We start from the raw sequence: 20,093 nt of genomic DNA, 5'->3' as shown, positions 1-20,093 counted from the left end.
CTCTTTTCCTTCCTTCCTTCCTTCCTTCCTTCCTTCCTTCCTTCCTTCCTTCCTTCCTTCATTTTTTTTTCTTCCTAATTTTCTCTCTGTGTGGCACTGGTTAGCTAGGTGCTTCCTGTGTAGCTCAGGATGGCATTGAACTTGAGGTGATTCTCCTGCTTTATATCCCAAGTGCTGCTATTGTACCCCACTATGCCAGTCTAGAAACATGTGCCGTGGACAGAAAGACAGATATCTGTCCCTGTGCCGACCTCCCTGGTCCTCAAAATTTCATTGCTCTACAGGAATGTCTCAGATTTGGCAAGTGGTTTTTAAAGGGAGATGGTTTACAGAAAAATTATAACAGGACTAAGTTCAGACATTCCATGAATAAACACCCATTCTCTGAAGGGTATCACTACTCTTTGAAGCAAGTTTTAGTTTTAATTAAGAGTTGCATTTGCGGAAATGTCTAGAGTTTCACTTTTAAAATCCCATTTACCTATTGAACTCACCATTGGGAGTGCCTACTTTGTGGAAGGCATTGACCATAGCCATGGGAGAGCACTTAGAAATGTATTAGCCACATTTCCTCTTTCAGCCTTTTACAATCAGGCTGTGCAATTAACTCATTTAAAGAAAGGTTAAGCACTGGGAGATGATAAATGTTTGAGGAGATAGGATGCTAATTACCCTGATGTGATCGTTATACATTATATACATGTACCTTATTAGCATTCTGTACTTATTAATATGTGCAGTTTTGTGTCAGCTGATATTTTGGTTAATCACAAAAATAAAAAGGTCATCATAGTAAATACAAATGTTTCTCTGGAATATTGTAAGAATGGGTGGAGATGCAGAGGAGGTCACAGGTGGGAACAGTAGTTCTGATTTATCAAAATGGAAAAGTCTTCTGAAGGGACGATGTGCACGTTGGCACTACTGTGTGTCGCTGCATCATTGCAGCCTACCCAGGTAAGCCTTTTCCTAAGTAGAGTGTGCTGTTAAAGACTGGGTCATGACACTGATCTGGAAAGTGATGCCAGAGGTTGCGGAGAGCCATGACACTGTCTGTCCATAGCAGACTCCCAAGAATATTGTGCTTAAAACAAATATAAACAGTCAAGTATGAAATCCCATGTTTCTGTGCTCTGGCCTCAGCCTGACATTGCTTGAGTAAGTCCTGGTCACAAGATGGACACTGGGCCTTACATGTCATGAGGGGCAGATACAGGAGCTTCTTTGGGACATTTGATCCATTGATTCTTACTTGTGCGTTCCCTGGCTACTCATCTGCCTGGCCCAGCCCAACCTTGGTATCGGACATGGATGTGAATGAAGCTCAATATTGAAGACAGCAGGGCCAGAGCTCCCAGGGGAACATCCGTGAGGGCAGGGTTGTCAGGGAATGGTTTTTAGCAGTGGATTTCAGTTTCTGCAGCTTCATTTCACTGAGTTCTGTTCTGAAATCTAATCCACATAATCTTTTCTCCGGGGTGTTTCAGCTCTGAAGTCAATTTTCTGCAAATTATAGATTTTTCAATCCAGTCAAAATGGCAGAGTCACAAAAGTTTTTTAAAAATTAAATTCTTGACCTACCCCTTGTGGATTTTGTTATCCCTTTTCCCAGCTGTCTTTCATTTCGCATCATTGAGATTATTCCAACAGCCTGAAGAATACTGAGTTGCTGATCTCTGAGAGTTTCTTTCTCTCCTGGGAGGAAGCTGGTGGGAGATTTCTTCTGAAGAGGTTTTATCATTTGGGGAGGCTGTTAGACATCTTTGATCTACTGCGTGGGAATAGATGATAGAGGGCATTTCAGCTTCTACAGAAGCACTGGAACCTTTCAGATGTACACATTTGATTTTTAAAATCCTCTTTCTCTTCTTTAGAATATCAGCTGTCCTGCCTTCAGATTTTCATCTTTCTGTACTTATTCTCTATTTTTAGGCTTCTAATTCTAATCATAGTAATAATAGCACTCACATCACAGAATATTAGATTGTAAACCGTAATTAGTTCTAAACTGCTTCCTTTTTAATTTTCTGCATTTATTATCTGTGGAGCAGAAATACCACACATTGTGTTTACACATTAGCCATGAGTAGGCTGCTGGGGGCTGGACTACAGCTGGGACAAGGTAGGTGACACTGGGTATCACAGAGACAGAAATACGTCAGCAGGAAAGAGTGGAAGGGACTCACATTCTTCCTTTGAGTCAAAATACTTGATCAGGAGGCTTTTTCTGCAAATTGGGTGATGTTTTCTGACACCAATTATGTGATTCATTTTTAATACCAATAGCAAATCTCTAATGGATATTAATTTTAATTCGATTTTGATAATGCCCACCTTAAGTTAATATCTGATTTCATAAGCTTAAAGACTGTGTCCCATGAGACTGTTCCTACATCAGAAATACATGCGTTGCAAATGTGTTGTTCTGGCTACCCATAATGGTCACACTGACTTCAATCTAAGGGTTCTACAGCCTTGGGTTCTGTACTTTCCTAAGATGGCCAACTCTTTCAGGTACACATTTACTTGTGCTTGTCCTAAAGGGTGCAGCTCAGAAGCAGGTGTGGAAAAGGTGATAGGGCAGGTATTGAGTGAGGAGTGACCCTGCTTCTCACGACATGAGACATGACACGCTTCTGTGCAGCCCACATGTGCACTCACCTGGAACTTCACTGTGCTTTGTCCCAGAAGTCGTCTCCCTCAATATCCAACCCCATCTCCCAAATCTAGACTTGAGAATGAGATGGGTTTTAGCATCCCTACTCTCTGATGAGGTACTTTGTCTTTATGAAATTCAGCTTTCTTCTTGAAACTGTAGGGAGGTCCAGCCCCCAAACTGCTACATTAGCACAAAGTCAGATGTGGTCCAGAGGATGATTTTAGCAAAAAAATAATCCTGCCACTCAGTAAGTTACAAGAGTTTAAGGCACTCTGTACAAAGAAATCCAAATATGTTTCTCATTTTGTTGCAATATATTTTGAAAGGAAACACCATTTTCTTTCTAAAAACTTATATATTTTGAGAATTTCCTGCATTTGTATTGTGTATTTATATCATTTCCAACCCTCCTTCCTCCAACTCTGAGTTTTTGCCAATTCCTCTTTAAATTACTGACCTCTTATGCTTTAATTGTCACAAATACACATATACACAGAGACAGAGAACAGTGACAGAGGAGAATGAGAGAGGAAGGGAAAGTGGGAGAGAGAGAAGGAGACAGAAACAGAGAAAACAAGTGAAATTTACTGGACTTATTTACTGTTGCTCATATATATATATATGTGTGTGTGTGTGTGTGTGTGTGGTTGTTCAAGGCTGATCACTGAAGATTAGATAACCTATCAGGGCACTGGTCCCTGGAGAAAACTAGTTTTCTCTCTTGCAGCAAAATGGTGCTTTGTGGGATTTTCCACATCTTGGCATTGCAATGAGTGATGTTAAGATCTCTGCCCCATCTTCAGTGATGTTCTCTGAGCCTTAGGTATAGGGATTGTTTTGTAGGTGTATCAGGTGGGGTTAAGAACATCACCACCAGTTTTTTTTTTCCTGCATTTTGGGTTGTTGTGGGTTTCTGTGATGGACTCTGTCTGCTTCACAGAGAAGCTTCTTTGATGAGGGAAGAGAGATACACTTATCTGTGAGTGCAAGGCAAGTATTTAGAATGCAATTAGAAAATATACCAGTTTAGACATGCAGCAGTAGTAGGTTCTTCTTTAGGGTCCATGATCTCACTAGCCATTGGTTAGCTGGCTAGGTTTCCAATACTAGCCATGAATTTCCTCCTTTTGAATGGGCTTTCAGTCTAATTATAGAGCTATTGGTTACTCCCAAGGTATGAGTGCCATTATTTTAGCATTGAGGCTATCTTGCCTTGCTGGTTATTGTTGTGGTTCCCAGGCTTTACAGCTGGGTAGGTATGTTGATTGTTTTTCTTCCTTTGAGAGTACCTTCTTATACTATGAGAGCTAGTCATCAATGGGGAGGCTTCCAGATTGGTTCTAATTTGATACCTCTAAGTCCTATGTCCAACCAAAGTGTGTGCTATCTTCAGAAATGCATTTTGCCTTCATGCTCTGAGAGGCAACCAAGAGCAATATCAATAACCTATATTGTTTGGGGCATTTCTTGGACTCCCTTGAGAATACCCATCCAATCCTTCTAAAACCTGATGGCAAGGACCTCATTCCACATTTTTGCCTAGGAAGTCTCCAGTAGGCTCCCATGTTGTGTTAGCAATTCTAACTGCATCCCCCATGCTTTTTACACCATTGTTTGTATCTCAGATATTGGAGATACTGTAGCCCTGTGTCATGTTTTGTTCTAGAAAGTGAAAGCATTGTTTTCTAAATTCTTGTTTTGCCTGAACAATTTTGAAGAACGAGCCATGAGACAGCCTAGAGGTTCAGTTAACTTGAGTTCTGGTAATACAGTTGAGTCTTGACTCAGCGAGCACAGTAAATATGGAGCTTCCTTCTCTTCTCCCTTTCTTCACACTGAGAAGCTTGTGATCTAGAAGGCACACATACAGTGTTAAACAGGCAAAATAGCAGTGATGTCACCTGCCACAAGGCTATGGAGCACCCACAGCCATGTACTCAGAAGCCAGGGGATGTGGGGAAAGAAGGTAGGTGTGAAGCAGTTCTGACATGGCATCACTAAGTGGTCTTAAGTTTAAACAACTAAGTGATCCCATTCTCTGACTTTCCCATTCCTCAGGCTTAGGAGGTGGGTCCTTGGCTATAGTGCCAGCGTGCCTTCAATGGTAGTTCTTGGAACCTTAGCCCCTGTGGGTGCAATAATGGCCATTGTGGTTAGTCCAGAGCAGCATCTCAGGGTTAAGAATAAGGTGAAAGTGTTTTGATACCAAAGTAGAGGAGAGAGATGAAGGGGAAAATAGAGTCAAGTACATCCAGATGGAGCAGCCTGTTACAAACATGTTTTGGTTGGTTCCCCGGGGGCTCCCAGCAAGCCATTTGAATGATCCAGAATTTCTCAGTGTTTCATTCTTTATAGATCTCGTCAACTGTGGGCCCTGCAGGTGTTGATGTTCCAGTGATGCTGCTGGATACTGAGTTAATTTAACATTCTTGTTTGCTGAGGTCACTAGTTATAAATAGCCCCTAGTCTCTGACTTTAGATTACTCCTGTTCTGAACTAGACTTTTGGAGATCCTCCAAAGAATGGCTAGACCTTTGAGGCCTGTCCCTGGATCTTCATTGCCAAAATTGGTAGCTGTAGACCCACAATGCTCATCTTTACACACCAATTTCTGTAGCTCTGACAATTTGGTTTCTTCTCCTTGAATATTGTTATATAACTTCAGACCAAACCCATGTGGTAAGAAATCAAATAGAGCATTTATGTGTCTCTTAACACAAATATGTGGATAAGTTTCAGGGCACAAATGAGAATGTGTTTTATTGTGAGAAACATTCCGGTTCTAGATGGAGGTATAGCACCCCAAACCTTCCTACATCTTTGAAAGTCTGAATCTTGCCACATAGATATGAGCAGGAACACATTAGAGTTGGTTGTCCCTTTGGTAGCAGCCCTGAGATCCAGTGGGGCAAAGCTGTTTGTCTGCTCGTAGGTGAAGGGCTCCATGATGATACCTCTGCAGTCTTGGCCCTGGGAATGGCTGGAGGTAGCTGGTTATTAAAAAGAAGGACGGTCGGCCTTTCTGGGGGTGAAGATCACTCTAGAGGGCCTGACTGTGAGTTGCTAAACTCATGAGTTCCCCTGAGTTCTTATCCCTCTGTCTGTGTTCTGTCAGGGTTTAAGGCATCAGCTTGTTGTATCAAAAGCACTGTCCATAAGACAAAATCAGAAATCATATTTAAGTGTGCCCTCAGAAATTCTGAGAGGGACTGCTTTATGGAAACAAATGGCTGGCATTTCTGTAGTTTTAGTTTTAATTCTAGTTGCAATAAGTGGATTTATTTTTTTTTTCAAAATGCCCTTTCAGGAAAAACTTGGAAAGCTGACTCATTATTCATTTGACTAGAAGTAACCAGTCCATGGAGGGCGAAGAAGCCTAAGGCTGGTGGTGTGCAGCGAGTTGGAACTAGCTTTAATACCTCCATATGAATATGGTCATTGTGATAGCATGTCCTCAAATGCATTTTATCCTATTCTGGACCATTTTAGAAGGGATTATTTAATTCTCAGTTTCCTTATACTTTAGAGGTAGCAACTCAGCTATAGAATAATGCCTGAACTCTTTCTGGCTTTAAACTTTCCTAATAATTTCTTACGAGAAATAGAAGTAAACCAGGGAAGAAAACGCTGCTAATGTTCCCTCTTTGTCAGTCTTGGACAGATCACTATTTGCAGTGGAACATGTCTGAGTACCCCGGCGTAAAGAACGTTCGTTTCCCGGATGGCCAGATTTGGAAACCAGACATTCTCCTCTATAACAGGTAAGCACATCTGACAGATGGGAAATGATCTTCACTTGCGTGCATGTAGCAACAAAGTGTATTTGGGTATTTTGCAGAAAAGCTGTCTGTGTTATCTTTAATTTGGAGCCATTGGTCCTTGTGAGACTTTCCAAGGGGGCAGGTCTCTGGGAGGCTGCCCTGTCTGTCCCTCTGCTGGTATTCGCTGTATTTGCATGTAAGTTCACATTGCCCCACCTGCTGCCACAGGTCCCCTATCCAAGGGACTGCTCTATAGATACATGAGATTGTTCTCCATTTACAGGAACATAAAGCATTCTTAAAGCAGTGCCTTTGCTGTCTCTGAATGGCAGCCAGTAAAATCTACAGCAGAAGGTGCTGGATAGAATATTTGTACTGGAGACTACAGTTTAGGCCTAAGTTCTCATCTGATTTGATCCCCACTTTGCACTGGCTATCTGTTGCATTTTGGTTGAGTCCCTACAGAACATCCTTCTCTCAGAAGCATGTGTATAGACTGAGGAAGATCTCTAAGAGGCAGGTAATGTTGATGGCAGTCATGATTTTTATCTTAGGGGCAAAAAATAAAGGATTTATTTGTAATTCAAGACAATGTGATTTGCAAATGATGACCAAAAAGCAATCTCTAGACAGGTTTAAGTTTTCGAAATAGTAAAATTCCTTGTAATGGTTGTGTAGCCTAGTAAGACAACTTTGATCATCTTTATTCTAAACAGGATGGCCAGTATGATGTCATGTAGAGGGGAAGGTTCCTAAAGATCATTGTGTCTTTGTAAAGAGAAAAACCCAGACGTTCCTGACTTAGAACACTGTGACTGTCCACTACTGCTCAGTAATGCCTCAGAGAAGCCTCCGGGAGGCTGATATGTTCTACTTGTACTTGCTATTTTCAAAAGCCTAGGCAGTTCAATTTCCCGTATTTGCACTTAATTGCTTTCTACCTTTCCCTTGAATTGCTGAATGTGCCGCTAAAAGAAAACATCCTCCTCATTTGCTTCTAAAAGAAAGTTCAGATAACTGAGCTTGTGGGATGTCCAGTCGGAATGAGTGGTCCTTTACTGAGTGGGTGAAGCAGCTGAGCTTTGGGTCATTTCCTGGAGACTGCGCTGATATTCCAGTTCTGCTGTGAAATAGCACCATGGGTCACTGTCTTAAACAGCAGACATTGTGTGTTCATGGTTCTGGAGGACAGATGACTGGGCTGAAGGTATAAACAGGCTTGGCTTCTGAATCTTTCTACTGGGGTTCTAAGTGTCAGCCTTCTTGCTATTTCTATACATGGTCTCCTGCTTGTGTCCTAATGTCTTGTCAAAACACTAGTCAAGGTGAACTAATGACCTCATTAACTTTGAATACTGTGTGTGTGTGTGTGTGTGTGTGTGTGTGTGTTAGGCTCTTGTTAAATAGTGAAAGCTAGCCTAGAATTTGTTACCTTCCTTCCTCCACGTTTTTTAAATGCTGGGATTCCAATTATGCAACACCATACCTAACTCTTTCTGGACCTGTATCTAAATACAGTACAGTCATATTTCCAGGTAGTAGGGCTTAGAATTTCAACGTAAAAATGTGTGGGTAAACAATTTAGAATTTTAAAGAAAACTTCTGTAGTGCATACAGCATACCTACTAGGGTCCTAGGCAGAAGGAGGCCATTCAGTGCCAACATTCAGAGGCAGCTGTGTATTTATAAGTGGGTGTTGATAGATGATGTCATCTATCAATTAAAACTGTGTTTTATAGTTCCTGGTGAGTTTTATATGAAAGTATGAATATGTTTTCTAATACAGTAGAATCTCAATAAAGAGGCAATGAGCTATGGTTTTACGGTTGTGTATAAGGATGTTAGCTTTAAAACATGAAGTGTTTGATGATCCCAAACTTCTGGGTAATTGAGAGTTACTAATTATTTTATATAATTAATTTCAAGGATCACAGGCAGAGCAGCTTCTACCTGACATATGGCACCAGGCTCTAGGAATGTGTGCCCTACAGAACACAAACATAATCGAAGCTGCTTCCCTGTTATTTTCTCCACATGCCTGTTAAACATATCAGTGTCCCTCATGGAGCTCAGAGGGGACACCTTAATTTTTGCTTTCGTTTTTCTAAGCAATTAATGTGATTGTTTGAATCTGAAGTCTCTAACGCAGGCTCATATTTTGAAAGCTTATTCTACAGTTGGTAGTGCTGTTATGGGAAATTCTGGAAACTTTGGGAAGTGGACCCCACTGGAAGAAATATGTCAGTGTGAGGAGGATCCTTCACACTGTCCATTGTCTTTGCTTACTGGTCTCCTAAAACATGAAGAGCTGTGCTCTGCCAGAAGCTCCTGAAGCCAATGTGTTCTGTTCAGTCTCTTAGACCCAAACAGCCATGAACTGAACCTTCTGAAATGGTGAGCCAAAAGAAGTAGCTCCTTCCTTAAGTTGTTTCAGATCTTTGGGCCACTCCAATACCAAAGTCACTAATGTAGTGTGATGTGCAAGTTCTGTGATGAATCAGCTGCTAGAAATCTGGCTTTTATACCCACATAAGCTGAAGGGAAAGTACACAGATTATACAGACATTTATTTAAGCTAGTCAGAGACTTGTGTCATTTTCCTATTGGTACAAGACAAACAAACAAACAAAAACCTACTGCAAACTGCGTGGCTTGATGCTTTGGATGTCTGTTCCATGTAGCATTGGAATACTGCAGTTACTGGGACTGAGTAGCACACTACTAGCCTGGGCAGCTGGCAGGGAATGGCAGCCATGGCTCAGGATTTTGTGTGGGCTGAGGTCCACACCACCTCAGTTTTATTCCTATGTCCTTTCCCACAAGTCCAGGTGTCCCCTGCTTGGTGGCTGGGAATACCGTAACAAGTCAGATATAGCCCATAGCAGTTTAGTGTCCAAGTGGGTTCCATAGTAATGGGAAGAGGGACTGTCTCTGACATAATCTGATTGGCCTGCTCTTTGATCAGCTCCCCCTGAGGAGGAGCAGCCTTACCGGGCCACAGAAGAAGACAATGCAGCCACTCCTGATGAGATCTGATAGACTAAGATCAGAAGGAAGGAAAAGAAGACCTCCTCTATCAGTGGACTTGGGGAAGGGCATGCATAATGAAGGGGGTGGGAGGGTGAGATCAGGAGGGGAGAAAGGAGGGATTTATGGGGATGATACAAAGTGAATAAAGTATAATTAATAAAAATAAAAATAAAATAAAAAAAAAGAAGTCAGTGAGAGGTGTCGTGCATATAAGACAGAAGTTTTATAGCAGCCACTCAGACAGGGACTCTGGTTCTTTTGCCCCCCAGATCTTCAATAAAACTTACAGAGTTTTACCAATTTTTTAAAATTTGGTATGTGATAGCTATACCTGAGCTCACCATCTGCCTCCTCCTCCCATATGTTCAAGAGAAGGGGACTGATTTCACTTCCCTTGTCTGTTCTCCATAAGTGTCCTTTTCTTTTCACATGTGCAATGTGGCATGTATACTACCCTCAATTCATACATACGTGTGTGTGTGTGTATTGCAAAAAGGATAAATAAAATAAGGGAAAGATACTGCAAAAGATAGATAAAATAAAGGAAAAAAATAGCAGTAGCAAACCAGAAAAAAAAAGTGAAAGACTTGAAAAATCAATACTAGAGATAGCAAACACAAACTTGTCTTCAGTAAAATACTGACCTTTTGGTATTTTATACTGGGTGATTTTGAGAGAAGTAAACTTAATTCTTTTTGTCTGTTTCAGGCACTCAGAATACTTTGTTCTGCCTATAGACATACTGTGTTCCATTTAGACATGGATGAAGATGTAGGGGCCGTTCCCAAAGAGAGAGGTTAAGATGCCATCATTCTTGGAGCTAACGTTGGAGCATCTGGAGATGTTTCACAACCATAGCAAATTTCTTGTTCCTGTTTGGTGCCTGAGTCCATGTGTGTAACACTATAATTTTGAGGTCTAATGCAGTTTCCCATGCTTAAGAGGCTGGTTTACTCCAAAGGAGCTATTTCTGCGCCTTTTCTAGAATGGGCTGATGCATGTTTCTTGGTGGATGGGGAAGCTCTGATGTGCTCCCATCCAGCTGGACTGCTGTGAGGAGAGGATGGGCGTTAATAAGTCGCCCGGTGCTGACTCCAGTAGTTTCTCTATCACTTTATTCTGCTTCCCTTAGAGATGTCAGTTCAAGGATTTTTCTGAACACAATCTAGCTCAAAATGAGTAACAATTACAGATGGCTTGTCATGGTTTCTCCTTTTTGGATGGAGTTAAATGCCTTGCTGTTGTTAGCAGTCACCTCACACAAGAGAATTCTGTATTGTGACATAGAGGTGGCCCCTGCCCCATGCAAGCACAAACAACTGTCCCAGCCTCCCTAAGATTTTTTTTAATTACCTAGGAAAAGAAAATTTCAGTAATAATGGGAAATTTTAATGAATACAACTTAAAGATATGTTTGGTAGCTCAGATTTCAAGAGCGGCACTGGTGTTCAGGCATATCTTTCAGAGATTGTGTGGGGTTATGTTCGCACATCTGTAGGCAAGTATTTTTCTTTCTATGTTCCTGGGACCACTTGGTTAATGGCAAACCTGTGGAGATAACTGTGTGCTCCAACCTGTTACAGTTTCTCATAGTGCTAGTGAATGACACATTATTGGAACTGGTTGTTTACTCCCCTGAAGAGCCTTAGATTCTTCTAGAATGAACTCAAGGCTGCAATATTAGTACATGTGGTTTATTTGAGAAATGATGCCAAGAAGTACTGGGTAGGAGGGCAAATGTGAGGAATACATGGTGAAAAGCGAATTGCTGGGCCTTGCCTGCTAGGAAGTGCCATGTGGTCATCTCATACTGTTCTGGGACAGCTAGGGCTAAGGTTTGTACAAAGCTGCTAGCTCCCTGGAACCTTTGGATAGCTTACCCCCATACATGGACCAGAAAGCCTCTAAAGAGCCAGCTGTCAAGACCTTTGATGTAGGAAAAACAGTTGTCATTGTTGTTTCCCAAATTCTACCCTCAAAGTCCAGTCTCCCCTTTCCTTCCCCCAGCATGGGTATGGACCTAAGCTTGGCTTCCAGTGGGCATTACAGCAGCAGAATGAAACATCAGAAATGGTTAGAAGGCTTCTTAGGGTATGGGTTTGTTACGTGTTCTCAGGTAGGTAAAGCAGAAGGGAGGTAGCAGAGAGAACTGGAAGTCCAGGGAGCTCTGTATCTGTATCTGAGCTGTAAGCTCTGTATCTTATGTGATACCTGTTCCATCATGGGCTGGAATGTGTTCACAGAGGTTCCACGTGGGCTCATGAGTGAAAGGTGATCTCAGGGAGGAACCAATTAGTGTTTAGAGAATTAACACCTCGTAAATCATAGAATCTGGAAACAGAACTGGTCCAATAGTTAACAAAGCCCTTCAGTCGGGTGTGGTGTCTCAGTAGTTATCAAGATAGTTGTAGGATGCAGCAGAAATCTCTTGGAGAACAGTTTTGCCATTGTGGCTTTGAGCAGGAGGCATTAGCATTATGGTATTATGGGTATCTGCATTATCAAATATCCCCATCTAATGGCGGGTGTTCTTTCTAAACTGTATAGGTTGGGAAGCAGTGGCATGTTTTACAGAAATGAGAGGAACTAGCCAATCTATGTTTGCACTTCCACGTTCATCTTCCAAAGGGCCCATCATGGATTCTCCTGGATGCTGGTGCTGTTTGCTTTTCATTTGTTGACTCATTCAGCCAATATTGAATGAAGGCTCTACACTGCCATTACACATTGTGTGATGAACTGACGATTCAGCCTTGTCAAACCAGATCAAGTCCCTTGAGAAAGGTAGAGAGCATGTGACAGATTGTAGGTGCTCTCAGAAAACCAGCAGGGAAAGGGACAGTGTGGGTGGAGTCAGATGCAGGGGGAGACTTTCACAGAATAGCATGTCCTATGGTGTCAAGGAGGGGAATAGTGACTGAGAGATGAGATACACAAGGGAGCTGAGATACCCAGGGTCTACTGACAGCTCAGCTTGGCATGCTCCCTGCAACAGCTGGCTATCTGCTTCTGTAGTGGACTATAACTGTTGCTGTCTGAATGCTGCCAACTCTGGAAGTTCTGGAAAACTGATAGCAAAGTAAATGAGTAGTCCATGGGAAAGCATATGGATTCTGTATGGTGGGTGAGTTCCTCTTTTCACAGGTCCTGTAAGTCTTCCCGGATGGCTGTGCATGTGTCTCTTTCTGCATACACCTCAGAATTGTTTTCTGTGCCTTTATGTTTCCTAGTCAACGAATGACTTAAATGTCCTCTTTGACAAATGTCCCATTTATATTTGTGCAAATGTCATCATTTTTTGAAAACGTGTATCAATTTTTATGACCCTGAGACAAGAACATGGTTCTTGGATCTATTATAAAAGGGCTGTATGGCTAAAAGAATTGGATGGTAGCATAAAATCAAAAACTGAGGAGAGACAGAGAGAGAGAGAGAGAGAGAGAGAGAGAGAGAGAGAGAGTTAGGGACAGGGTGGAAAATGGGTACCCAGGGGAGGCAGATCTTTTTATGGAATTTCTATTTCATTTCTCTTTTGATCTGAAACATTTACAGGTGCTTTTTCATAGTTTTCTTCCATCTTGCACCCAACTGGTAGCCATCAGGTGACCTAGCCCAAAAGTTACTCTGTGTTCATCTGCACTGTAAACACACCCTACTTATGGCAGTGAGCCTATATTACTTCTGTTATTTGCTCTAGACTCTCTGGAACTTGGGGAAAATGAATATATGTTAGTGGCATTACTGCATGGCTCTGTGAGCCCAGCTAATGCAGACTGCTTGCTGCTGTGTACACCACAGGAACTAGCTGTCATTAGCTGACTTTTATCACTGCCTTTCCCATTTTGCACCTTCTAAAAAAGTTACTGTAGTGTCAGCTGAGCTCAAGTAGCTGTCATGTTGCTTTAACACATTGTATCTAAGTCCTGTCTACTAGGCACTTTCTTGGTGCAGGGCTTTTTTTTTCATTCCTAGACCATGAAATTCACATGTTCATCTACATTTCTCAAGAGTGGAAACTGGTATGCAGAGATGCTTGGCCCCTTGCCTTTACTCACACAGCTAATTGTTTTTAATTTTATCATCTGATTTACTACTTTTCATGCCTCTGATCTTGTCTGTAAAGTACATGTTTTAGTGCATGTAAAGTTTTAGAACTCCTGGGTTTTAAATTTGTATAAGTCAAGTTGCATAGTAGGGTGAGTATTGATTATAATAATATATCTGCTTAGTTATTTTTTTCTCATTTTAACAAATTTTTCTATTGTTACTTTTCTATTGTTGTGATAAGACACCATGACCAAGACAACTTACAAAATATATTTGGGACTCACAGTTACAAAGGGTTAGAGTCCACGTCCAAGCACGGCAACAAGCCAGCAGGCATGGTACTTGAGCAGGGGCTAAGAATTCACATCTTGAGACATAACTACAATGCAGAAAGGAAAGGTAAACTGGGAATGGCTTCCTTTATGAAATTTCAAAGCCAACCACACCTTCTCCAACAAGTGCATCCCTCTTTATTCTTCCCAAAACAAAAACTAGGAACCAAGCATTCTCACTCAAACCACCACACACATATCCACACAACTTTAACTAATGGGATGGTGGGTGTGGGGCATTCATATTCAAACTATAGCAGAGGGATGTACATTTCGGGAAATTTGGAAGAAAATATTATAGCTGTTTTCACCACAAAGTTAGAAATGTTGAGATGATAACAGTGCTTACTCCAATTTTAAAAATTATATAGTGTTTATGTGTATCGTCATATTACATGGTACTTCATAAATGTATATGGTTGTATCAAATGTGTAATGATGTGTCAGGTCAAAATTGAAATTAAAAAGGGTAATGTTCGCTCTTTCCTCTTTTGAGCTGTCAGCACCGTCACACCTTCCCTGTAGAGTTCTGCCTGCCTCAGTCTTCTCGTTCTAGAAAAGGAGTATTTCTTTGTTTCTGAGCTGCTGTGAAATATCCACACTGCCTCTCTCTGCCTTCTCATTCTCATCTGGCTGTGGAAGGGAATCTAGACCCTTCCTGGGCTGCTGTGGGATTTGCACAACTGTCACTTTATGAGTCTTGCTCAGTATCAGATGTCCAATTTGTTTTTGACCCAATCCCTAGTGAACTACTGCAGGAGCATTCCTGTAATAGAACTTGGAATGAAAAGTTCTAATTGCCCTGTGAGAATCTGAGTGGAGTTTCCAACAGTGAGGAAGCCACTGCTCATATTTTCTTGGGATTCCTTTGCATCCTTGATGCCAAGATAAGGCTGTCTTAGATGTGGTATCAGGCCAGTGCATGGAATCCTCCATACAACTCTGTACCCCGTAAGCCATAAACGGTCATACCCAACCATGTAGCTTTTGGGGGTGAGCTTTGGACACAGTAGCAAGATTATGAACTCTGTATAATATGTTAGACAGGAATCCAGTGAGGAGTGTTAATAACATCATGAGCTGCCTAAGAAAAGAGGGGTGAATAGTGTAGGAGAGCCAAGAGCAGTTAACCTTTTTCCCAAACCTGCTCTGAGAGCTTGTACACATTGCCACGCCCCTCAGTAAGCTATCTGTGCATCAGTTACTCACAGAGAAGGTGTAGGGATCTTTGGGCCACACAGGGATGCAGCTTCAGAGAGAACAGGCTCACCCCACCTTATGACCTCAGCTACATAATCAGAGATGCTACAAGCTGTTGTTTCTGTCCTGTGGTGTGTTTCATACAGTTAGCTATTTTCCATTTTCTATATATTGTGAATTGAGTGGCAGTGGACACGGCTGAGGAAGTATATCTAGAGTAGGATATTGAGTCCTTTGGGTATGTGCCAAAGAGTGGTATAGCTGGGTCGTATGGTCAATCTACTTTTAGTCTTTTCCAAATTTTTTACACTAAGCTCCACCAGCCTACCACAGACAGCCTCTGAAAGACCCTACTGTTATAGGTATTGAAGCAGAGGCTGAGACTCATGGCCAAACTTTGGGCAGAGTGCAGGAAATCTATGAAAGAAGGGGTAGATAGAAAGACCTGGAGAGGATAGGAGCTCCAAAAGGAGACCAACAGAGCCATAAAAACTGAGCCCTGGGGCCCCTGAAAAGAATGCTACCCCAACCAATGACAATGCGTGGAGAGGACCTAAAATCCTGGCTCAGAGGTAGCCCATAGACTCAGTTTCCAAGTGCAGTACCTAGTAAGAGGAGCAGGGGGTTTCTCTGACATGAGCTCAGTGGCAGGCTCTCTGATCACCTCCCCCTGGGGGGTGCAGCCTTGCCAGGCCACAGAGAAAGACAATGCAGCCAGTCTTGATAAGACCTGATAGGCTAGAGTCAAATAGAAGGGGAGGAGGACCTCCCCTATCAGTGGACTAGAGGGAGAAGAGGGAGGGAGGGTGAGATTGGGAGGAGTAAAGAGAGGGGGCCATTGTAATAAATGATAATAATAAAAAAGAAAAAAAGAAAATGCCCTATAAATTTGCCTACAAGCAATCTGGATGGAGGTATTTTTCAAATTGGAAACCTTTTCATAGATAACTGTGCCTTTTTTCTGATTGACAGCCTGTGAGCACACTTGGTCTTGATCATTTTGGGTTAGGAAAGTGGCTCCTGTAAGACCAACAAATACCCTTTTGGAGATTTTGTGAAATATTTTTTAGCTCTTAATAAATAGATATTCAGGCATTGGTGAATAATTTATTCATTATCCTAATGAATAAATTAAGGAGCTGAGCTAGGCTAATATGGGGAGCTTCTATAGACATCTGTCAAAAAGGAAAATAAATAAATAAAAAGGTGACAAATCAGAGACAACAGTTTGGTGAAGCCACGAAAGGGTCTAATCTGATTTTTTTTATGACATTGTTCTTGATGTTTATAGACTCTCATAGTAGCAGCTAGAAAACCTTTGTTATGGATACAACATTTTTCTTTGTGTTTAGACTGAATTTGGGCAATTCAAGACAATAATAATTGATGTATGTAAATATAATATATGTACTTTTCATGGTAGAAATTTAGAGTTTTGAGAAATAGACCAGTAGGAGGAACAAATTAAGATGATATATTTATAGTGTATATGTATACAAATAATACATAGTATATAAATTAATAAATATATCTATTTATTTACAAAAATATAGTGTCTCTACCAAGTTGCAGTCCTCTCAACAGTAAATGAAGATTTTTCCCTTCTCTACATCTTTGGCAGCATTTTCTGTCAGTTGTTTTCTTAAGCTTAGCCAGTCTGATTGGAGAAAATGAAATCTCAGAGTAGTTTTATTTGTATTTCTCTAATATCTAAAAATAGTAAATAATTTTAAAGGTATTTCTTAGCCATTTTTCTCCTTTTTTTCTGAGAACTCTCTATTCAGATTCATAACCCATTTTTGAATGTGTAAGTTCTTTTCTTGATTCTTTGATTCTTGAGTTCTTCATATATTCTAGATATGCCTTTACATGTATGACCAACAAAGATTCTGTCACAACATGTGGGCTTCTTCACTCCATTGATTTTTTTTCTTTCCTGTAAATGGTTTTGTTTGTTAGTTTCAATTTCTTTTAAGCTTTATGAGGTTCCATTTGTCAATCATTGGTCATGATTTCTAGACAAAACGAAATTCTATTTAGAAAGTCGTTTCCTATACCTCTATCGTGTAAGATACTGCCTGTGTTTTCTTCTATCAGTTTGAGCACTTCAGGTTTCACACTGAGGTCTTTGATGTATTTAGTGCTGTTTTTGTGAAGGATGATAGATATGTATCTAAGTTCATTCTTCTACATGTAGATATCCAGTTTTTCTAGCACTGTTTGATGAAAATGTGTTTTTATCATCTGTGTCAAAGGTGGCTACAGTTAGGTGCACTTATACTTGGGTCTTCTATTTTGTTCCACTGGTCTACAAATCTGGTTCTGGCTAGCACCACTGTTTGTATTTCTGTAGCTCCGAAATATAACTTGAAACTGGTATGCCAGTCTTTCCAGCAATTTTTTTTCTGCTTAGGATTGCTTTGGCTTTTCCAGGTTTCTTGTGTTTTCTTATGAATTTAAGGATGGCTTCATGAAAAAAGTCCCAGAGCATGTAAGACTGAAGAGAACATATCTCAGTGTAATAAAGGCTTTGTATGAAAATATGTATTTTAGGATAGTTCTTTTCTATCTCTATGATCAATGTCATTAGGGTTTTGGTTGGCATTACATTAAATCTATAAACTTCTTTTGGTAGGATGGTTACTTTTTCAATGTTAATTCTACTCATGCATAGGCAAGATAATTCTTTTCATCTCTGGTTCTTCCTCATTATCTTTCTTCAAAGATTTAGCTTTTATTGTAAAAGCACTTTCCCTTTTTTAAGGCTTTTTCTGGTGTGTGTGTATGTGTGTGTGTGTTGAATCTATTGTGAATAAGAGTGTTTCCACAATGTTTTGCTCAGCATGCTTTTTATTCATATTTAGAAAGGATACTGGTTTTATACACTACTAATTTTCTTAAAGTGTTTATCATTTATATAGAACTTTTTTCTCTTTCACATAATTATGTTGATTATATTTTAAAAGTTTTTTTGATATCACTTTTGGCATCTTATATAGAATATTATATTTTATACCAATAAGGGCTAACTTTTCCTTTTTCTATCCTTTAGTTTTTTTTTTTTTTTTTTTCCTTGTGTCTTACTAATCTATCTAGGGCTTCTTTCAGTCACCATATTGGATTGGAGTGCAGATTGTGAACAGCCCTGTCTCATTTCTGATTTCACTGGGATTGAGTCATTTTTCTTTCTGTTAGGATGATGTTGGCTGTGGGTTTTTCAAATGTAGCTTACATTGAGATATGTTTCCCCCAGTTCTCGGTCTGTTATCTTGAAGCCATATTGGATTGTGGCGAAGGCTTCTTCTGCATCTATTGAAATGATCATGTGATTTTTTTCTTTAAGTCTATTTATATGGTGTATTAAATTTACTGACCTGTATATGTTGACCAATACCCACATCTCTTGGATAAAGCCAACATTATCATGGTGGATGATTTTTAAACTATATACTTGTATTTGATTTGCAAGGATTTTGTTAATAATTTTATGTCTGTATTCATCATGGATATTGGCCTGTCATTTTATTTTTTGTTGTGGTTTTTTTTTTTTACCTGGGTTTGATGTTAGATACCAAATATAATAGGTACTAAATACTGGCTTCATAAAAAGGGCTTAGTTCTTTGCCTTCAGTTTCTTTCTTTTTCTTTTTCTTTCTTCCTTTTTTGAGGGAGTAACTTAAGAACTATTGATTGTAGACTTTCTTTGGAAAATTCTGCTATGAATCCATCTGGACCTGTTTTTTTTTTCTGTTTGTTTGTTTGATTGTTTATTTATTTATCTATTTATTTAGGTCAGAAAATGTTATTACTGTTTCAGCTTCCTTATCTGCTACTTATCTGTTTATGTTGTTGATATCCTCGTCATTAACCTTGATAGTTCAGTTGAATTTGTAAATTTATCCATTTATTAGTTTTTTTTAACTTAATGGAATATAGGTTTTTAAACTATTACCCAATAGTATTCTGAATGTAGATGGTGTCTGTTGTGTGTTTCCCTAATTCTGTTAATTTGAGTTCTTTTTATTGTTGTTGTTGTTAACTGTACTAAAGGTCCATTGATCTTGTTTATATTGTCAAAGAACCAGCTCTTAGTTAACTCTTTGTATTGTTTTCTTTGTTTCTAACTCATTCATTTCTGCTCCTATCTCACATTTCTTCCTGTCTACCTGATTCGGGTTTTTGTGGTGGTTTGAATGGGAATGGTCCCCATAGACTCACGTGTTTCAATAGTTGGCCTTTAGAGAGTGGTAAAATTAGGATGTGTGGCCTAGTTGGATTAGGTGTGGCCTAGTTGGATTAGGTGTGGCCTTGTTGGAGGAAATGTATCACTGTCGGGCAGGCTTTAAAGTCTCCAATGCTCAAGCTACACCTTGTGGCATACAGTCTCTTCTTGCTACCTGTGGATCAAGCTGTAGAACTCTTAGCTCTGTCTCCAGCACCATGTCTGCCTGTGTTCTCCCATGCTCCCCACCATGATGATAATTGACTAAACATCAGAAATTTTAAGCCAGCCCCAATTAAATGTTTTCTGTTATAATAGTTGCTGTGGTCATGGTGTTCCTTCACGGCAATAAAACCCTAACTAAGGCAGGTTTGTTTTGTTTTTTGTTTTTCCAAATTTTCGTGTTATATCATTGTCATTATTTGTTCTATCTAAGCTTTTTACTGTACATACTTAAATCTATAACTTTCCCCATTGGGACAACTTTTAATGTGTCCATAAGGTTTTCTGTTGTTTTCTTTTCATTTAGTTCTAGCATTAAAAAAAAGTAAATTCTCAACTCCTTTTTTGACTCATTCATCATGTAGGATTATGTTATTCTTCATTAGTTCCTGCTGTTCCTGCTGTTGATGTTAGCTCTTTTTCATCGTTCTAAGATGGAGTGCGCAGAAGTGCCTCTTTCCACTGTTACTGCTGTTGAAAGTTGTGTCCTGAGATGTGGTCTGTTTTGGAGAAACTTTTGTAAGCTCTTGAGTACAGTGTATAACAATCTTAGCAATATGAAACCAACAGTGGAAGTTTACAGATGGGCTTCCCTGGTTTGGGTCTGATAGAAAGTTAGA

The 20,093-nt window shown here is 40.1% G+C and overlaps 1 protein-coding gene across 1 annotated transcript in view; it reads left to right on the top strand.

Annotated features, from left to right (window-relative positions):
- LOC110561495 (neuronal acetylcholine receptor subunit alpha-7) overlaps positions 1 to 20,093 on the top strand; it is a 142,422-nt gene that overhangs the window by 68,386 nt on the left and 53,943 nt on the right. Inside the window, exon 4 of the mRNA XM_021657944.2 lies at positions 6,311 to 6,420. Within this exon, the coding sequence (XP_021513619.1) occupies positions 6,311 to 6,420 (110 nt within the window). The remainder of the gene's footprint in view (positions 1 to 6,310; positions 6,421 to 20,093) is intronic.

This window comes from Meriones unguiculatus, chromosome 14, assembly GCF_030254825.1.
Source record: "Meriones unguiculatus strain TT.TT164.6M chromosome 14, Bangor_MerUng_6.1, whole genome shotgun sequence".
NCBI classification, from domain to species: Eukaryota; Metazoa; Chordata; class Mammalia; order Rodentia; family Muridae; genus Meriones; species Meriones unguiculatus.
This window is presented reverse-complemented; position numbering and strand designations above follow the sequence as displayed.